At 37.1% G+C, this 22,904-nt stretch overlaps 1 protein-coding gene across 2 annotated transcripts in view; it reads right to left on the reverse strand.

Annotated features, from left to right (window-relative positions):
* The window catches only part of SATB2 (SATB homeobox 2), a 188,201-nt gene that overhangs the window by 83,315 nt on the left and 81,982 nt on the right, over positions 1–22,904 (reverse strand). For both annotated transcript variants that reach the window (XM_053598062.1, XM_053598061.1), the window contains one exon: positions 12,063–12,165. In XM_053598062.1, the coding sequence (XP_053454037.1) occupies positions 12,063–12,165 (103 nt within the window). The remainder of the gene's footprint in view (positions 1–12,062; positions 12,166–22,904) is intronic.

A 22,904-nucleotide genomic window follows, 5' to 3' on the forward strand; every position in this document is an offset into this window, starting at 1 on the left:
GTGGGTTCAAACCCAGCCCTGGCCAAACTGCAACAAAAAAATAGTCAGGCATGTGGCAGGCGCCTACAGTCCCAGCTACTCGGGAAGCTGAGGCAAGAGAATCACCTAAGCTCAAGAGTCTGAGGTTGCTGTGAGCTGTGACGCCACTGCACTCTACCGAGGGTGACAAAATGAAACTCTGTTTCAAAAAAAGAAAAAGAAAAAGAGCTGTTTTCTTCCTTCTCTGCATAACTCAAAGTAAAGTTTTCATGGAATGTTTCACAAAGCGTTTTTAATGGATTCCCTTTTTTAAAAAAAGTCTGTACTATACATGCAGGCATTTTCTTATCTTTATTGCTAATATACTTCTTTCAAACTGTGTTGGCATTTCAAGTCACATCAAGCCCTCCATTTATATAGTAGCTACAGCACTGAGCTGAACTCTTTACACATTGTCATTTGATTCCCATTGTCATTTGATTCTATTACAGGACATAGATATTAGTATGCTCACTTTATCAAGGAAGCTGAAGTTGAGAAAAATTGATGTCACAAAACTATTCAAAGAAGTATGACTTCAAATCTATGTCTTAGGACCCCAAGGCCTGTGTTCCACTGCTTGACTTAAATGCCCAAATTAAAGCAGGTTGGTTATTTAATAGTCTTAAGGGTTTGGGTTAGGACCAATGAGCTTTCTTATAGCTAAGTCCCATTTTTCATTTGCATGAGTACATGTGGCACACATGTGGATGAGTTTTCTGAATGGTGAGGGCTCAACTGGAACCCTCCACTGTATGCGTTATAAACCTTTCTGATTTGACATGCACTGAAAAAGTTAGTCAATTCTGAAAGTAATGGAATCACTGATTTCTCAACAGTTGAATTAGTTAATTATAAAAATAACAGCATTTATACCTGTTTTTTTTAATTCATATAATACTTAATAATTAGCTAGTATGTGCCAGTAATGATGCCAGCCCTTAGGGAGATAGTAAGTACTAAATAACATTAGCTTTCCAAAACTCCACAAACTTATTTGCTTTGGACAATTTAACTGGTATACATAGATAGATCTACAACACTGCCTAGGATTTAAATTGAATTTCTATTTGATGAAACAAGATAGGTCCTTTAAATTCCTATTTTGTTGGTTTATTAGCAAGTCATTCTAGTCATCTACAATACATTTATATAGTGGCTATATTATTTTTACGAATATCCCCCCCCCCCATTCTTTTCTTTTTCTTGAAACCAAAAAAAGCTTTGTCTCAAAATAAGTGTCATCAGCATAAATTCCCACCTGACTCATGACAGACATGAATCACACAATGGAGAGCTTTTGCAAGTACTCCTTATAAATTCTGTAAATACAAAGTGTTTCTTTGAAACAGGTAGCCAACAAGAAATAAAATGGGGTATACACATTCACATAACATTGCAATAACTTGAGAATCTTGGGAATCAAAAAAATTCATATGTGGTGCAACTACATAAAATTGGTAATACATAACAATTTTGACCTACAAATATGATAGTTCCACATAGTTTAAACCCTGATATTTATTTGCACTCCTCTCTGAGCTGGGCCACACAATACTCCCTCTACCTACCCAAGTCTTTCACTGGTTAAATCCTTTTTAAAATGTAAACATAGCACTAATTTCTCCAATCCAAACAGTATCCTATCTGCCAATATTGAATATGCACAGTCACTGAAAATACTTCTGATTTATTCTCTCCTAGTGAATAGCTAGAAGTACAATTCATTGCATAAAAACTATTTTATGTTAACGCAAATACAGACATACATGACTGCAGGAGCAAAAGCTAATATGCTGTACTATCAGCTATATATCCCCTATCACTAAAACAAACAACAAAATCATTACCTGGAAAGTTCACTATACACATTTTTTAAAATTATTAGGAGTCTGAAAGAGCTGAAGAGTAAAGAAAAAAAAAAAACAAACCTAAGTCTTTTACAGCTACTATACCTAAAGATCTTTTTTTCATCTTAATTTGTTCAAGAGAATTTGTCTTTGGGTTGAGAACTTACTTACAAAGTCTCTGCCTAGAGCAAGATATTTAGAGCCAACTTGTTAACTCCTAGTAAAACAGCCTATAAGCAAAGTGTAGCAGCCGGCATTGTGATAATACCATATGACTGGTTTTCTTAGGTGTATTTTCCCCTTATTATCAACTTCCTTTTTCCAACATGTTAAACGCCACAGAAACATATATACCTACCATAAAGCAACTCAAATCTGGACACCTCTATTTCTCTGGCAGTAAAAACTCATAGGACCCATTATATCCCATGGAAAAAGTGAGAATCATCCATCTTTTCTACTCCCAATCCTCTGCATCAGAACATTACTGTCCCTTTTGGTTTCAAATGTACTTTATCAGTTAGGTATCCTCAACCTTGTCACATTTTCCTATAACTTCTGCATAGGCTAAAGCTATTTAATATCTAATTTTAGCTTTCTTTTTACTCTTTATTTCAAAAACCTAAAACTATAATTTGTAAGGTGTATTCAGCATGTAATACAAAACAGGGAAAAAAATCACATTAAAGAAACATAACATTATTTCTTAATGAGTACTGATTCTTTAATTCAACCTACTGAAGAAAAGTTAATCAAGGAAGCCATCAATCTATGAGTTATTCTCTTCCACTGACCAGTCTCCACCATTTTACAGAACTTCAACGTTTTAGGCCATTATTTTAAGGGAAATACTTAAAAAATTAGCTGGACAAACCTCAAAGAGATGTTTCTCTCAAGCTACATAAACAGTCGCTAATTTGTACTTTATAAAAAGTATTAGTCCCATTTCAGTGGAATTGATTATTGTTAAATCTTTTCTCAATAAGTAATTAATTGAAAAAAGAAAATGATTCTAACCAATTACTAATCTGCTAAGAACATTTACAATACGAACTAAACAAGGTAAATTTTCTTTTTTTTTCTTTTTTCTCTCAACTGAGAGATTAGATAGCAAATAACATTACTCATATAACATATGCAAAAATAAAATTGCTCTAAGTGCATATATTCAAAAAAGTTCATCTATAGCCAACTTAATTCGGCTAGCATTTACTAAGCATTCACAATGTTCAAAGGCACCATGCTCACAGGACTCTGAGCAGGGCCCAAAATTGCTATATTCCTGCACCCCCATGTCCCTACTCAGATTTTTTTTCAAGGAGCTTTTGATGCAGAAGGAAGAGTAGTCAAGGATCAAACTTAGTATGGTAATATGGAACTTAGAAAGGTGATGACTTAAAAGGCCCATGTTAGGACTGACTGTGTGACTTGTACCCCAGATGATTTGAGATTCATGTCTGTCCCTTTGGGAGTTCAGGACTCCAACTGGGGTCAGATAATCATAAATTCTTATAAAGAGTAGAATAAAGGACCATCATCAGACAAATAGCTAGTTAGATAACTGTCAGTTAGGCAATGTGATTTCTGTCCTAGCATCTTACTAGCACTTAAGAGCTTCAAGCACCTTATAAGCCTAAGTGCTTTTCCACTTTCTACTTTGTAAATGGTCTAAAGAGAAAAAGATAATAATCTTTATGTAATTGAACTAACAGAGTTCTCTGATTTTAACATAACCTGCTGGTTCCCCCCAAAGTAGAAGATATCCCCACAGTCAAACCAGATTTTCTCCCCTCCCCCTTTCTTTCTAGAGACAAGCTCTCATTCTGCTGCCTAGTCTGGAGTGCAGTGGCAGGATTATAGCCCACTGCAGCCTCAAATTCCTGGGCTAAAGCCATCTTCCTGCTTTAGCCTCCTCAGTAGCTGGAATTATAGGTGCCATCACCATGCCTGGCTAATTTTTCCCATTGTTTTAGAGGACAGAGTCTATTGCTACATCACCCAGGCTGGTTTCAAATTCCTGGCCTCAAATACTAGATTTAAAAACAAACAAACAAAAAAAAAACCTGGGTATTTCCTAGTGAAAATTCACTGCTCCATAAATTCTTCATCAAATCATCTTTGGTTTTGAGTTTTTGATTTTTTTTTTGTTTCTGGGCAGGACAAATGGAAATCTGAAATCAGATCTGCCACCCCCACCCGTAACTCAGCAGGAGCCACTCTTCCTCACTGCCCATTCAGTGTTAAAAACCTGCCTCCTTCCGCATCTCCTTGCCCCAACCTTGCCTGTTCTGAAGAAGATTATCACTATTTCTCTTTCTTTCAAAGGCAAAACAACATCAATGCCTCAGACCCCCTTGCCTTCTAGGTTGTGAACTCTTGCTCATTCCACTTCTTCCTTTTCCCGTCCATGCTCTCTCCTAGTTACACTGAAGCCTCCTGCTGCACTTTTAAGGTTAAACCACTTCAGATTCTTCGCTTCCAAAATCAGCCTCTATGGCCTTTGTCTCCTTGTCACTCTCTCCTTTCTTACACACATACACAGTTGCTGTTCTTACACTACAGGGAAACAGCTCCCTCCAATGCCTAATGGCACTGTGGTCTCCTTTTCCCAAAAACCAAGAGTCTCCAATGCCCTCCCTCTGCCTCCCCACCCCTACACCCTTGGTAACACTTCCCCACTGGTAACACACCTTCCCTTGGCTTCTGCAATCTCACTCTCTCTCTAAGCGCATCTTCTTAACTCAGGGCCCTTTTCCTCCCAAAGCTCCCAGGCCTCTCTTGTTCTGTTTAAAGAATGCTCCTTTGGTACCACTTCAACTATTATCCAAAAAAATGGACAAAAATGTATTCTTTAGTCCTGTACTTTAGTCAACTTGTTTTGTATCTTGAAAGGCCTAAGGGACATTTCTATCTCGTTGCCAATACTCACTGATGTATCCTTTTCATACATGTTGTCCTATTTCTATTATAACCATCAAGAGTCAGTCGCTAAGCACAGAAGTGTGGATTCTGCTTGGAACTCTCTTTCTTTCTCCAACATGCCCATTCACTCTCTCCAAGCCTCGCTGGCTCCTATCTGCTTAACTTCTCACATTGGTTGCTCACTGCCTTTCTCACTCCTGCCGCCTAAAGCCAATACCTCTCTTCCCTCACCGTCTTCACTTCTATCAATCACTGCAATAGATTCAACTCTGTCTACTTCCTTCAAGTGGACATGCCACCAGCCTCCCTTCCTCCCATATATACACCCTCTGGCTTCGAGAATATGGTTCTAAAACCACCATTTTCATTATATCATTCCTTTACTGAACAGTCTTCAGACATCCTCAGAACACCTCAACTAGGCTTTCCAAATCCCCTAAGGAGAGCATGTGTTGTAACAATGGAAAATAAGGTTGGTTTCTACTTTCCCAGAAATGTTTTTTCCATTGTTAAAACACAAATGCTCTCCCCTCATCTAGTCCCAACCATTTCTGCTCATCTACCAATATTTGGTGCCACCATCCTCCCCTTAGCTCTACCTTACACTGTTCAAAATCTTAACCATGATAAATGCCATTCTAGACATACTGGACAACTACCTGTAATTTTCTAAACACACAATGCTCTTTTGCACCCCTGTATCTGTACTCATGAACATGAAATTGCCTGAAATATTCTTCTTTCTCTTTTTCTCCTTGCTGTAAAATTCTGCTTATACTTAAGGTATAATTCATGTGTTACCTCTCCATAACCACCCCACCCCAAACCTAGCAGATAAAATTTATGGAGCTTTCTCTGCACTACCATTGCACTAGTTTATACCACTAATATATCATTACCAGATACATTTTTAGGAATATTTCCCCTCCTGGGTGGAGAGCAACACAACTAGAAGTAGGAGCCACATCTTCTGGATGTGTTTCTGGATGTTTCTTGCTGCACTGAATATGGCCTGCAGTAGAAGCACTCACTAAACATTTAATTAAAATTATGTATTTAACTATGACTATAGTTTTCTTGCAATGAAAACCAGTGTAATACTCTGCACTGTATCCCCAGTCTTTAGAATCCCACCACACACGTAAAATAGATGCTCAAATTTATTTTTAATGAAAAAATATATGCTACCTTATTAATTAATTGTTTCATATAAACAGTAGGATTTTTGAAATCAGGAACAGGGTCTGACAAGTCTTTCAAATGGTAAGTTTACATGATAGATGGTTGGAGGGGTAGGTGCACAGGAGACAGGGAAGAAGTAAGGAAGCAGATCATTTTTCCTTTTTTCCATACTTTTTTAATGTATATTTAAAATGGCATTATTAATAATATAAAATGAGCAGATAGCAAGTGTGTTTCTTTTAATCCCAAACCACATTACCAACAAACAACTGTTTTTACTTATTTAAATATTTATAAATAAATACATTCAGGCCAGCAAAGCAGCTACCAGTACAGCTAGATTGACCTTCTCAAGATCCAGGCAAGGAATTAGCCCACATTTGAGCTGAGTGCCCAAGACATTCCCTACACATTTTCCACTTGCTGACGCTACCTATAAGCTTCTGATTGAAGGGCCAAGCTGGCTATGAATACACACCAGTGATTGTCTCAGTGAAAATGTACAAGTCTCTTCCAAATGTGGGAAAACTAGCAGGATGAACACTAGTTGGTTGTGGAAGTGCTGTTTTTAATTCCATGAATCCAATATTTATGACAACATGGGTGGAGCTGGAGGACACTGTGCAAAGTGAAATAAGCCAAACACAGAAAGACAAATACCACATGTTCAAACTTACATGTGGCATCTAATTGAACTCATAGATGAAAAGAATGGTGGTTACCAGGGGCTGGGGCTGTAGGAACAATGAGGAGATGAATGAATACCAAAAGGTAGGAAACCTCCATTAGGAGGAATAAGCCTGATTTTTTGTTTATGTCTATTGTACAGCATGGTACAAATATAGCTAACTGAGTACTGTAATTTCAATACCATAAAGAGAGTAAATCCTAAATGTTCTCATCACAAAAATGTCAAATATTTGAGGCTTGATATAATCATTCCACATTATATTTAAAAAATGACATTATTTTGTGCCTCATAAATATATACAACTACAATTTTTCAACATACAACAAAATAAATAAATATTATTGCAAGATTCAAAGGATTTTATGTTGCCATTACTTTTAGCAGGATACAGGCAGAGGGCAGATCAACTTCCTTGTAGAACATTTTCATTTAGATGTGAAGCTGAAAGCAAATTTCTTTCATGACTCAAAAGCATTAGGTAGAGAAAAGTAAGTTACTTTTACCTCATCAGAGCTAAACAACAGCAGAGACAGAAATACCAGGAGTTGATTAAAGGCATTGTCCTAACCACCGATTCCACCATGGCTAAGCAAGAGCTGCCTTATGGAAACAGGTCGGAGGACATTGATTTCTGTATTCAACTCTCAGGCACCACTTTGTAAATGACACAATCATTTTCGGGTACAAGAGGTGCTTTAAATGTGGTAACATTATATCATTTCAGCTATAATGATCATAATTACTTATTTCTTTTAATCACAACCCACTTAACCACTTTAGTACAGAGGACTAGTTCAAGGAGTTTAATTTTCATTCAACATCTAATCTTTTTGTTTACTGAAATCCTTCATGAGCTTTGTTTACTGTCTGCTTGCTGGCCTGGATGTTTGATCTTGCAAGACTAGATCAGACAGGGTCAGATAAAATACTGATTACTAGAATAAACCAGGCTTGGGGAAGTAACACTGGTTTTGTAAATCCTCTTTTTTCCCAGCTTTTTAATATTTTGCGAAATAAGCGCAAATAAACAAATAAAATTAAGACAACTAGCAATCAGGAGATTCTTGAGCAATGATTGAGAAAAAGAAAGTGATGGGGAAAATTCTGCACTCTGGCCAAAATACAGGCTTTGGTTAGGTCTATTCACTCTAGTGGTATTATTTTATGACACAAATAATTTTCTAATAACCCCAAGTATTTGTGTGAACTTTCAGTGACCTCCTCAACAGTTGAGACATATTAAATAAGTAGGATTGACCTCATCAAAGACGTTAATCCATTTATGGTATCAGATGACAGGCACTTTAGATATAAAATTATTTTATTTTAATTTATTAATTAGGATACATTTAAAGGATATGAGACATTCTTTGTTATGGTGCTTTCTTATTTTTATTATATCCCCTGCAAAAAGTAAATTGCTGTTAACAGTATAATTGGTGGTGGTAATGTATACATAATTGTCATTTGGTTTCATAAAAAATTATGTGACAAGTTCATATTTAAATAGAGTTCACACAAAAGAAGATTTGGGTAAAAGTATATAATCTTTTATTAAAATAAGAAGAAAACAAAAATTAATGGGGCAAAGCCTTCATAATTCTAAAACCCTGAATATTTAGCATGATATTATAATAGCATGAATATTTCTAGGTGCCTATGGATTATTTGGGGGGTCCAACACTAAAACTATGAAACAGTAAACAACTATTGGTATTGGTCTTTTTTCTCTGCTTTTAGGTAGAATGTACATTTTTCCTTATACTTGAGCTTAGGGATTTTACATTATAAAATATTATTTTAAAAAGCTTTATATTATACAATATGAAAATTATAAGAAAACTGCTGTCTAAATCAACTCATCACCCCACCCACCTGTTCCATTGTCTTCAATGTCAAAATTTCCTGAGAAACAGGTTCATGGACCTAGTTCTTGAAACCAGAGTATATGAACTCTGTTTCCCTACCTACCCTGAAGTAACTGCAATGTTAACTCAAGTATGTCTGCGTCAACTGCAATTATTTTTGAAATTAAAGAAAAAAAGGTAAAAAGAATGTGCTTTGCTGTGATCACTGGGGAAAATAAAGTTAACATGCTAAGCCAAACCAATTTAGGACTTTTTAAAGAATAAGTGTAAATAGTTCAGCTATAATAACAACAAATTCAAAAAATGCACATTAAAATGTTTACTTCAAAATTTAGACAATTCCATTTGTATATAGTTTTTACATCTGTTTTTAATGGTATCAAATTATTGATTGTTCATTTTCTCATATTTATTTAAGCATTAACTATAGAATTTGCAATCTGATCTCTTTTTTTTTTTTAATCCTTCCAGTAGACTTTTATTTTTGCCAGGTTTTAGTCATATTTACTTTGATCTTCCAGAATATATAATTATTTTACTGTTTATTTATTTCTATGAGAAGAGAAAAAAATTTTGACCTAGGAGATCTATATGTGGCAATTTGTAACAGAATCACATAGCTTATGTTTAGGAAATCATGGTTTTGATTAAGAAGCAACCATTTAGTTCCCACTGTTTTATTAAAACAGACATTAGCAGATAATAGGAAACACATTTAACAATGTAGCCTGCCTTTACATTGGGACATCAGTAAGTAAGCTTAGATTTTCTTCTACACTGAGTATCAGCCACAGTATATGTAAATTGGTAACTGAGGTAGAAACAGAAGGTAGAGAGGCAGGGAGGGACATGGAACTTCAGCATTCTCGGAAAGAACCCTCAGGTAGAATTCTAGTTTTGTTGCTACCAATTTCCAGATTTGACTTTCACTACTTTTTTTTTCATTCATTTTTGATATAGATGAACACAAACTGAAATTTCACAAACTAAATCATAACTTTCCCATGATGAATGGGTCCCATTAAATAGAAACTCCCACAGTGACAACTATTCATGGCAAAAAACTTCTGCTGAATGAAATATGTCTGTCTAGGTCCAGCATTTCCTTTTTTCTGAGGGTCGAAAGTTAATAAAATGCACTTCTCTGGGTGTTTATTTTCTGTACACCATTATACCTGTCATGAATGCTTTGTTTTTCCTCCCACTCCCTTGGTTGATGAATCAACACCACTTGAACTGTTTTACGGCAGCTTGTGTTTACTTCACACATACCTTAACCTTCCCTTTTCTCCTCCTACTGACACCCACACAGACACACACACTTTTCAGCAGCAGTGACTAGCTCCATCTCTTTGAATAGCATGTGTACACTGACAGCCTCTTCAGGTGCGGGTCCTTGACCCACTGAATGAAATCAAGGTCTCAATCTGCTTTTACAGCACTTAAGAATTTAACTGTGCATTTACTATTTTGAAAAAAAAATAGAGCTTCAGTCTCCAAGGAAGGAATAAAGAAAGTAGTAAAACAGAAGACATGAATGTAAATGTGCACGTGCTCAACACACACACACACACACACACAGAGTCTGTAGTGGCAACTCTGAGACCACTAGAGTGAAGAGTTTCCAGTGTTTCTGAAACTGGAATTATACTCCAGCCTGTTAAAAGAAAGCACTCTCTTCCTTTCTCTTACAACAGCAAGTAAATGGGATCTAACAAAGGACCTTGAAGCTGTATGATTCCTTTGATTTTTAGCCAAAGAGGATATGTTCAAGCACTTTAACAATCCTATTTTAAAAGAAAAACTTGGAGGCAACACTTAAAGAAAATAAACCTTTCTGAACCAAACAATCATGTCTTATTATGACAAGGAGCTACTCATTTTATCCTGTACAAGGGTGAATATTAATATTCTAAAGCCAGAATCTAAAGGATTCTAATAATTTTAGAAGATGTTGAAAAGAAATGGTTCTTAATTCAATTTTTAGTACATTTAATTTCTCCTGGGTAGCTCCACATTAGCTTTCCTTATAAACTGTATATGAAATAGCATGAAATATTCTCATCCATTTGTAACAGAAATGTGCCACAACGCAAATAAAGCTTATTTCCTCAAAAGATAATCTTGTAAACAAGCTCCCAAACACACAATAGCCAATTAGCATTACTTTGACCCCTGAGAAAACCTACAGGTAGTAAAACAAATAAATTTCATGTTTTACCTTATCATCAACCAAATTATCATTTGACCCTCAGATGGGAGCAGTGAGGTATCAGCAAGACTATGAATACCTACAATAAAGTGTTATTGATGATGTGATAATCATGCAAAATTTGGAGTTGAAGGACTCTCAAACATCAGTATTTTAAAAATGCCCCTCCCCCAATGATTCTCCAACAATAAAAAAAAAATTCCCCAATTTTGCCTCATTGTTGGTATGTATCTGAATTGGAGTGAGAACAGAATTTTTCCAACATTGACATTTTTCCAAAAAAATGGAAAAATGACATATTTAAAGAACTGAGTGGTCTAAATAGCATCCTATCTATTACATAAGAAAATTGTATTTTCAGGACCAACCATAGTTCCATATATAAAACATTACTGCTAGTATTACTACTATTCATTACTAATAGTATAGTATATGGGTCATTATGAAAGTTTAGTATAGTACAGTATGTGGGTCCCTATTATTAGTATAGTACATGAGTCATTATGAAATTTTAGAGAAAAATCTGGGAGGACAGAAACAAATGAATCCCTCCCAGCAACATCAATAAGCCAAGCAAGGTGAAACTTTTATGGGTGAATCAGAAAGGATGCTATCAACTGTGTTTTTTGGAAGTGAAATAATAGAACATAATATAGTCTGTCTCAGAAACTTTTATAGTGACCCACATGGTCTAGCTATTATTTAGTAAGAGTTATTTTGGGTCAGTTTTATCTTACTTAGTTCCACAACCACCAGCCATCCAAGTACTTTGATTATTTTCAACTTTCAGAGGAGAAGATTGAGTCTTGGTGAAGTTACATATTTGCTGAAGCTCACACAGCCAGCAAGAGGAAGGCAAAGATTTGAACACAAGTCTGCCTGACTGCAGAGTCTGCAATTTAACCACTGCTCTCGAACTATCTCAAATAAAGACAGCATCAAAACTCTGTTTCTGACCAAAGAGTTCCCTATACCACAAGTGTCATTCCAATTTGTTAACTGGTACTCAAGTATAAATGCTAATTTAACTTAGAATGATTATTTTTAAATTTCCATTCTAAAGAATCTAAGCTTTGGCAGGTATCACTTATGAAAACTATCAACTTCATATGTTATGCTAAAAATCTTACTTTTAGTTCCAACACCATCTTAGTTCTAAGGGAATCAATTTATATTTCGTGACAGAAATATTGAGACCCTGACCTGTGTAAAAAAAATATATAAATTATATCTAAAATTAGCATAAATTCCCAACAACCAACAACTTATTGACCTAAGAAACTAAAAATAGGCTTTAGAGACAAAAAAAGTCCATTTACCTTTAATCTTCTTGTACTTTTTATACCATCTCCCAAACTCCTGGCACTTGGTTGCTGACACATTGGCATAATATGTGCTATTTACAATGGATGAAATCATACTCTGAAAAGAACAAAAAAGTTATTTTTCAAAATTATGATAACTTTTTAGGGACATGAAAGGGTACACTATAGCTCACACCAATCTCTTTTGTCTTGCAAACTAGACTATTTAACATCAAAGATCATTACCTGAATTTACTAACCCTTTAACTTATACTTGTACAATGACAATAATCTCTTCAAAAAGCCAGTCCTAGGACAATGTCAAAAATGGAGAGCACAGGGCATGAGGTTAAATGCAAAGAGGAAGAACAGTTGTGATTCAGGAACCAGAGCAAAAGGTGAGGTCAGCTGCTCCAGCATCCATAACAGGAATAATGCCTTTCAGATGTTTCTGTTCCATTCCCAACTGCAACAAGTGTACACAGCCAAGACTCTGAGAACATCCGTGCTATGCACTGCAGAACAACATTTAGGGAAATAAGTTAAATTAATATAATTTATAGAAACGTGTGATTAGCACTTGTGTGAAAATTCACCAAATGAAAAAATTAACAGTGCTATTTTAGAGCAGGGGAAACTAAACATAACACTTGTACTGTGTTTCAACCAAAAATGAATCAAAGCTAAAATTTTCTGAGTGCTTAAGTGCATGGTTCTTCCTTGCTCTCTCATCTTTCTCTCTCCTCAGCTTGAGCCCTCAGCTGACTTATTTGTAATTGACATTAAGGGAAAGAGAAGGGGAACATACTCGGACTTAACACTGAAAAGTTAAAATTATAAATTTATACCTTGAATTGAATTTCCTACAGAGAGATATATTTGCAGTTAATAAGGCATGCTTGGGCCAACATTTGTGACTGTTAACTTATACCTGAATTGACCACGTATGTTTCATACACATATATAGATTTTGTTCCTGCAAATTTTGCCTGCAAACAAATGAATATTAACAACTCAAGAGATCCAAATGACCTGCATAAGGTTTTATAGTTTGCCTTGCAACCTCATCTTTCTCTAAGTTATCCCCAGTCATGGAACAGTTTAGAGAAATCTCAGAACTTCTAACAACATTTCTACAAAGTAATGGAGATAAAAAGGATAACCATAAATCAAACCAATGCCAAGTTATTTACCAAGAGTTTCAAACACCAGGAGATAGACTTACTTAATACATTCCCATTTAAAACATCAGAATCCCTGTCTTTTTTAATCAGTATGCAATACTGGTGGGGAAAGGGGTCCTTAATTCAATTCACAGAAATCTCTTTGGCCCTTTGTACATAGCAGATGGCTAGCCTTCCCCATTCGTTGATCTCTAAATGACAATTCTTTTCTCTAAAGAGAAACAGTAAGGAGAAGTCTTTTAAACCAGGGTCTGAATACAGCACTGGGAAGTCAAAGAGTCAGTATCACAGTAATGTATGATAGAACCTATGACACTTTGCTTGATGCCTTAGGGGGCCACTGGAATCCTAATCTCACAGGCAGCATTCTGCTTTGTGTTGTTAACAACTAAGGAAGACTATTTCCTGACAAGCTGAGCCAGCTTCCTCTCTGGGCTGAGATTCTCTGTTCCTAGACTGTGAGACCCTTGAGGACAGTGACTATGTCTGTTTCATTTTTTTCCTACCTCGTGTCTCACATAGTTCCGATGTGGGATATCTGAGTCACTGAAATTTAGCACATGAAGAGGGACAGAGATGAAATTTTAAAATGCCAACTGCAGTGTGATAATAATAAACATTTTAACATGAAAGCATCCTAATAATAGATACATTGGCCTTCCTGGTGTATGTGAATAATCACAAATGCACTTATCATCTCTCTATGTTGTTTATACGAATATCATCCTCTGGAAGGTCATAGAATATAGAGCCATCGCAGGAGTTAAGAGTTAAAACTTGCATTGCAAATTGGTCTAGAAAGCAGACTAAAGCGTCTAAATACCACCTGGAGCTGGTCCTCAACTCTTCCTGCCAAAAAACAAGGCCACTGCTCACATCACTCTGGCGCCCGACAACCCACATCCCATCCCTCTCTAGCCTCTCACTTTATTCTTGCTTCAACTGTATCTTCATCAACCTTGCATAAGGCCAGTGTTAAACTATGAGGTAAGGGGATTAATATCTGGGTTCCCGCTAGCCCCATCACAAGGTGCTATATTTTACACAACTCAGATTTGTTTTTTTTCCCCAGATTATCATAAATGAGTTTTCATCCCTACTGACCACAGAACAATATTCCAACTTCAAACATGAACACTTTGTAACCCTAACAAGACTGTTATATTCCCATGGTCTGCGCTTCAGGAGAATACTCCACATACACACTGTAAGGTCATCTTCATGACAATGTCAATTACATTTCTAGAAAATCAAAACTTTATAAATAATATGCAAAGTTGAAAGAAGTTAACACAAACTCAGCACATGCTGACTTTCACTCCACAAGAAACAATCTTCTCCAGCGGTCCTGGGACACAGAGAATTTCTATTTGCTAAGGCCGTTTTTTACACTTTAACGTATGGAAGTATATCACTGAAATAGAGATGTATCTTGTAATGTATACCATCTTAAACCTGATATAGATATATTTGATGCAGAAAGAGATAATGATTAAAATCTTTCCCATTGACCACCCTGCCAAAAAGGATCTAATTCTATTTACTACTTTTTAAAGTATGTAATTTACATAGTATGATATATAATTTATACTTATTTATTATCTAATTTATAATTTTGCTGCTTATTTTGCTCTTTTATGTTTTCCTGTCATTCTAGAGCAACCACCCAGTTGGCCTTGTAATATCCTTCCATCTTTATCATAAAGAAACGACATGTTTTTCAATCCAAAACACAATCTACTCTTGAGTATCCATGTTAATATAAAGCAATGCTAATTTTTAAAAAGCCCTGAAGAGATGTGTATTGCTATTTTTAGTAATTAAACAGAAGAACTCTGTTTTACTAGAGCTAATTTTAAAATGACTTTGCATTTACCAAGCCCACATCACCCTGTGTGGCAGTAGGTTGTGATAAGGAAGGGTAAGGGTACACGCATGATGGGCAACAGGGGCAGCCCCCACACAGGTATGCAGACATTAGCCACAGACACCACATAAAAAGTGGGTGCAGTCAATGCTGCTTTTTGAGTAACATTGCATTTTAAGATAAATAAAAATGTTTAAAATGTCTTCCCAACTACAGAACCTTTTGAAAAACTCCAGGTTTCTTTGCAATTAATTGTGGGATTTTAAATGTAAAGATTTTATGAAGCCTAAGTGTTCTTATTTGCAGTCCATCTGACGTAAGTTTGCCACTTGTATTTAAAAGGTTTTTTTTTAGAAAATAACACATTTGGAGGGATCAAACTATTCCACAATTTTCCTTAGTTATTTGAAATTTTACTAGTGGATATGAATTTACCATAAGCCAAACTGTAAGAGAATATTATAATATTGTTATTAATACTTACAATAGCTAGATTGCCTTATCTAAAAATAATTGTTATTTTAGGTTCCAGAAACAAATTTTAAATTCACTTGTTGGTTTTTTAACTAGCCCAGAGAATAGATGTTACATGTGATTATAGGTATGGTTCTGTTTTCAAACTAAGGTCCTGGAAGCTCCAAATACAGAAACATCTTCTCCAAAGTCAAACAGCACAAGGAAGGACCACGAGGAGACTCTACCAAAGGGCTATGCTATTTCACGCATCTCTTAAGAAGGTAAACTAATTAATCAGAGGAAAGAAATATTCACCACCTCCTCCATCAGCTAGCACAAGCTCAGTAGCTGCTGCTACAGCCGTTTCTTTAAACAAAACAAGAAACAAGGCAAGGATAACAACAACAACAGTAAAACAAAGCTGTGACCTCAGGCCCTTGTACAAGTTAATTAGGAGCTTAGAAGCAGAGAAAGCTAAGCAACCTAAAGGCAATTTAACACGTAATAGGAAAAAACAAAACAAAAAATACAGGTCAAGGTGACTTATAAATATACTTGGAAAAACAGATCTGAGCATTGCTTTTCCCACAGAAAACAAAAAGAAAGATAAAGTAATTGGCGTATCCACATTCACCTTGGCTTGGTGGGCTTTATTTGTTTGACCACTAATGTGATACTAAGAGTAGCTAAGCTGCAAATACACAATAAATTTGCTATGAAAAAGAACATTTTTTTTTTTTGAGGCAGAGTCTCAAGCTTTCGCCCTGGGTAAAGTGTCGTGGCATCACAGCTCACAGCAACCTCCAACTCCTGGCCTCAAGCGATTCTCCTGCCTCCGCCTCCCAAGTAGCTGGGACTACAGGCGCCCATCACAACGTCCAGTTATTTTTTTTGTTGCAGCTGTCATTGTTGTTTTTAACTGACCCAGGCCAGGTTCGAGCCCGTGAACCTGCCACCTCGGATTATGTGCCCGGTGCCCTACCCACTGATCTACAGGCGCCGCCCGGAAAAGAACATTTTAAAACCAAAGTGAACGATTACTCGTCCTGTCAGTAAGAAGCCCAGCCTGGGGGCTGGGGACAGGTGGGGCGATGCCCTGGCCTCCTTTCCTTCATTTACATGAGTGAGAGACCAGGAGCCTGCCAATGAGTGATATGTGCGTTCTTTGCTCATTTTCAGCCTTTTCAAGCTATTTTGTTTTATGCTAAATAACATATTAAGTGTAAGGCCGAGTGTGGTGGCTCATGTCTATAAGCCCAGCACTGTGGGAGATAAGGTGGGAGAATTGCTTGAGCTCAGGAGTTCGAGACTTGTCTGAGAGACAAACCCAACTCATTAAAAAAATGAAAACCCCAACCAGGCAACATGGCGAGCACCCCTAGTCCCAGTGGCTTCTGGAGGCTGAAGCAACAGGATGCCCACAGCCCGAGTCTGAAGTTGCAGTGAACTATGATGCCACTGCACTCTGCTCAGGGGCACAGGGTGAGACTCTGTCTCAAAAATAAGTAAATAAATAAATATAATGATACTTCAATTAAGTATAGTAAAGAGAACACACTGATTGAAAAATGCATTTATTGCCACTTGGCAGCCTTCTACCATCTCCATTTCTGAGTATAATATCAGGGCTTTGGAATATGAAAACATAACATTTGAGAGCTCTTCCCCAAAGGTGCTGCTGAATGGCTCACTTGTCCGATGTGGGCACCCTCGGGTGTGACTGGGGATACTAACACCCACATCAAACAGTGTAAAGACTCCAGGAGATTTTTTGTATAAAAAATCTAGCAGCATAAGATGTGGAGTCAACAAATGTCCTCTCTCCCCACTGGGCAAACATTTCTTATGTTCACTGCAATCCTCCAGTTGGGAATTATTTTAAGCTGTCATTTGTAAGCCTTCTTCAACATGAGTTCATGAGGTGGAGCCACAGACTGAAACAGGGCCACATGAAAGTAACTAAATGGACAGTTGGCAACAGGTTAACATGAGACAGGATCCATCCCCAGTATCTATGTAAACTTCAGATTAAATAAATGGACAGGTGGCAACTAGTTACCACAATACTGATCCATGCAGTTGATCAGCCCCTTGACTGTAGATGAGCAATGCTCAATTCATTGTTTTCTACTGACCCAACTGGCTGCTTGAGTTCACTGTACAATTATTTTGGACTATATTGTACATAAAAATTAGGTCCCCTAATGATCCCTAAGTGGATGAGGCTTGCTTAAGATGACAGAAATAATTATCCAACAGTCTATTTCTAAAGGTAGAGTGTATAAACACTTTTACCACTGTCACACTAGAAATCTAGTAACATCTCTGCAGTTCAGTAACTTCTGTAAGTCATTTTGCCCTTCAAATATCTGACAATAAAAATCTCATCTGGAGGTATAGAAAAAAGCTTTAAAAACATATCTATATACTGAGTGAAATAAGACAGCACAAAAGAACAAATATTCCATGATTCCACTTGCATGAGATCTCTAGAAAAAGCAAATTCACAGAGACAGAACACAGACTAGAGTTACCAGGGAATGTGGGGAGAGAGAAATAGGGAATTATTGCTTAAAGGTTACAGACTTTCTGTTTGGGATAATGAAAAAGTTTTAAAAGTAACAAGGGTGATGGTGGTACAACACTGCAAATATAGTTAATGCCATTTATTTGTAAACTCAGAAGTGATTGCAAGGGTAAACTTCATATTACTTATATTTTACTACACAAGAAAGGCTTTTAAACATATCTGGAGTCACAGAGAACATACTGTTGGGGATAGAAACACATTGGAAGGTGCACGCATTGTAAATTACTTGTTCATTCATTGTAGTTTTCAGTTAAGAAGAACTCTCTAGCCATCCCTTTTGGTCAGCATGAGCACTGACCACAGGGACAAGATAGGTACTAATAGCTCTACTTATTTAAATGGATCAAAACCCTGAGGACCTGGGGCTCTGCCATCAAAAAATAGACAGAAAATCATTTAACTCTTCCTCAAGTAAGAATGAATAAGCTATAGAAAGATGTGTTCATAATTTCTTCAAATTGTAACAACTGGAGAAGACCATTTAATAAGACCTATGCTAAAAATGTGGAATTTAGGATGCTTGGGAAAGCCTGTGGCTAAAAGAAGAGGTTGGAAGTGGTTACTCACAGACACCAGAGGAAAAGGAAGAAGCTATCGGCACTTAAACACACTCTGAAAGGTGAAATCAAAAATAACTTCTCAGACACAACCTGTACTTTCCAAGCACCTGGCCAGACGGAGAATGAGTAAATCATAACTTTCCTCTTCTTTAAATATATAGTCCTCAGGCTACAATTGTTGTCCTTTCATGGAGTTCTCCACATTTTCCTTCTGCCTTCAAGGATGATCTTTTGCACTCTAGATCACTGGGATGCTCAAGAAAATACATACTATCCATACAAAAACAGGGATCTTTACTTATGAGCTGAGTCTACTTTTAAAGTCCAATAACCCTACTGGAGTTAGATGGTATCTCAAGGTAGTTTTGATTTGCATTTCTCTGATGATTAAAGATGATGAGCATTTTTTCATATGTCTGTAGGCCGTGCATTACCATCTAACTCCAGCAAGATTAGCCCATATCACAAAATCCCAAGACCAGAGATGTTGGCATGGATGTGGAGAAAAGGAAACACTTCAACACTGCTGGTGGGAATGCAAATTAATACATTCCTTTTAGAAAGATGTTTGGAGAACACTTAGAGATCTAAAAATGGATCTACCATTCAATCCTATAAGACCAAAAACCACATTATAACAAAGATATTTGCACCAGAATGTTTACTGCAGCTCAATTCACAATTGCTAAGTCATGGAAAAAGCCCAAGTGCCCATCGATCCACGAATGGATTAATAAATTATGGTATATGTACACCATGAAATATTATGCAGCCTTAAAGAAAGATGGAGACTTTACCTCTTTCATGTTTACATGGATGGAGCTGGAACATATTCTTCTTAGTAAAGTATCTCAAGAATGGAAGAAAAAGTATCCAATGTACTCAGCCCTACTATGAAACTAATTTATGGCTTTCATATGAAAGCTATAACCCAGTTATAACCTAAGAATATGGGGAAGGAGGAGAGGGAGGGGAGGGAGGGGGGAGGATGGGCGGAGGGAGGGTGATTGGTGGAATTACACCTGCGGTGCATCTTACAAGGGTACATGTGAAACTTAGTAAATGTAGAATATAAATGTCTTAATACAATAACTAAGAAAATGCTGGGGTGGCACCTGTGGCTCAAGGAGTAGGGCGCTGGTCCCATATGCCGGAGGCGGTGGGTTCAAACCTAACCCCGGCCAAAAACCACAAAAAAAAAAAAAAAAAAAAGAGGGACTTTACCTAACAATTGCAATCAGTGTAACCTGGCTTATTGTACCCTCAATGAATCCCCAACAATAAAAAAAAAAAAGATAATGCCAGGAAGGCTATGTTAACCAGTGTGATGAAAATGTGTCAAACTGTTTATAAAACCAGTGTATGGTGCTCCATGATCGTATTAATGTACACAGCTATGATTTAATATTAATAAAAAAAATCCAATAACCCTTCAAATGTAGGTGAGTAATAACTGGATACTCCACTCTCTTTTCCTGTATTGAAAGATTTTTAATCTTTCTCTCATCTCCACCCTCTCTCATCTCAACCAGTCCATTACCAAGTGCTAGACTGAATCAAGACTCCAGGAATGCTGGTGGAATCACACTGTTGAATTATTGTTTCACCTTGCGTACAGCAGAAGTGGGTTCTTTTTCACATTCCATAGGCTGAATCTCTGTATACAACTATTCAATGACAACCACCAATAAAATGGGTGAGCTTATTTTCATGCTGAAATGCAATCTGGCTATGCAATTTAAGTGAATCATCTGGAACATTTAAGGATTAATGCCAGAACCCACACTCCATGTCCATGCTGGCTGAGAAATACTCCAGTGAGATGTTTCATAATCACACAACACACAAGAAGCCTAAGTCAATCTCCCCCAAATCTGAACAATAGAACTAAGCCCCTATTTGACTGAAACGTGCTGAGCATCAACTACCAAACTACTCTATTCATTATTTCTAGTTTAAAGCATATGGGGGTTGCTAAGAACACTGCAATGATAATAAAACTCTAACTTTGTATATTAATAAAACTTCACACTTTCTAAAACCTTTTTTTACTTGATTCATCAAACACATCAGAGTGGAGGTTCTCAAGTAAAAATGATACTGCTCCCCTCATAGGACATCTGGCAGTGTCTGGAGACATTTTGGTTGTGACAACTGGGAGGAGGGGGATGGTGGCATGCTGCCAGCATCCAACGGGTATAGGACAGAGATGCTGTTAAACATCTTACAATACAGAGGACAGCCCCCTGCCACAAAGAATTATCCTGTCAAAGGTTAACAGGGCCAAGGCTGAGAACTCCTACATTAGAGTAACAAATACATGCAAGGTACACATTGCAATGAACGCTGAGGATACAAAGATAAATAAGAAATGGCCTCTGTTGTTGTGGACAGTCCATCAAATGATGGGAATTGGCAGATAAAATGACAACAGGCTGAGATAAGTGCCGTGATAGGGGTGTGTGCAAAAGGCGAGTAACAGCAGAAGTAACAACTACTTCAACCAGGATGTCAGGCACTTCAGCGGTGACTCTCCTCCTGGAATCTGAAAGACGATTTCATCAAGCAGAAGAGAGCAATGCATTCCAGCCAGGAGAAATCCCATAAGTAAAAGCAAGCAAGTGTCAAAATGAAGGACTCCAGGGTCACTAGCATTGTGTGCAGGGACTTCCAAAGCCATAGCTTAACAAGGCATATCTCCCTGGAAGGCCAGTCTTATGTACATAGAAAGAGATTAATAATGTAACAGGTAAAGTGATATTTATGGCATTGAAGAAATATTCAAAATACAGGTATATGAAACAGAATATAAACTTTGCATTAATTTTTTAAAATAACACAGGAAATTTTTGGTTAGATTCATAACACAATACCAGCCAAACAGGTATCTTCCATCTCTCACTCTCAGATACTTTGATAAAGTTAGAGAGAGGCAAGTGTTCCACAATAAATTAACTTCACATGTGTAGAGCATAGGCTGAGTGCAGGAAGAGGGAGGAAGGTGGCTCTGGGGGGAAATAAGTGTGAACAGTGTCATCTTGATGGTTCTTAGGAGCTGTGCCTTGGAGTTTGTACTTCCTGTGGGCTGGACAGGGGGAGTTACTGGAAGCTTCAGACAAGGAAATGGGGCAATACTGGGGCTCGAGAATCAGGTGTGGGCAGAAAGGCGTGAGGCAGGAAGACCTGGAAGATTTTAGATAAGGGGTAACGGAAGCATGAACAAGGCAGTGGCACAAGGGAGAACAATTTTAGATAAAAAGGTGGTGGAATCCATAAGATAACACAGTAAAAGAGAAGGGACATTTTAGGATGGACAACTAGATGGGTAAATAATGAGGGGGAAAGAGGGGAGAAAAGGATTTTATGGTGAGGTGAAGATGATTTCATTTGAATCTGAAGGCAACCCTGTAAATTATGTGAAAGAAGCAGATACAATCACACTCAGTTTACAGACAAGTTTAACAAGGCTCTGAGAAGTGGAGGGACATGCCTAGATCACACAGCCTGCTAAAAGATGAGAGCTCAGCGTTCTAGGCCCTGGTGTGGATTCTTTCCCCTCTTGCTGCCTCTCTAGTCACATTTATAGTTAAAACCACACCAAGTAGCCATAACTCTATAGTACAAATTTCTTTTTTTTGATTTTTTTTATTTTTTTTTTGCTTTCAATTTCAGCTTGCTTGTTCATTCTTCTTCATTTGAAGTTTTTGTTTGTTTGTTTATTTTCTTTCTTTCTTTTTTTTTTTCTTTTTTTGTTCTTCCTTCGGTGATTCTCTTTCCCTTTGCCTCCCCAGTAGCTGGGATTACAGATGCTCGCCACAATGTCTGGCTTTTTTTTTTTATTGATGTTAGTAGAGACAGGGTATTCACTCTGGGTCACTTCTGCTCATACTGGTCTTGAACCTCTGAGCTCAGACAATCCACCTGCCTCGGCCTCCCACAGCACTGGGACTACAGTCGTGAGCCACCAACACCAGGTACTATAGTATAAATTTCTATACAGCTCAAAACTCCTGGATAAAATTCTGAATTGTTGATATCAAGTTAAAGGTTTGCCCACTTCTAAGCAAAGCCTGTTTTGATTTTTGAGTGAATCTAAGAGCTGATTAATTGTGAATAGTTGTGAAATTCAGGGCAAATTATTAAAAGTTTTTCCTAAGTTGTTCTTTATCCGCTTCCTCTGTATCACCAGAATAATAAAAA

Source organism: Nycticebus coucang, chromosome 7 (assembly GCF_027406575.1).
Source record: "Nycticebus coucang isolate mNycCou1 chromosome 7, mNycCou1.pri, whole genome shotgun sequence".
Lineage (NCBI taxonomy): Eukaryota > Metazoa > Chordata > Mammalia > Primates > Lorisidae > Nycticebus > Nycticebus coucang.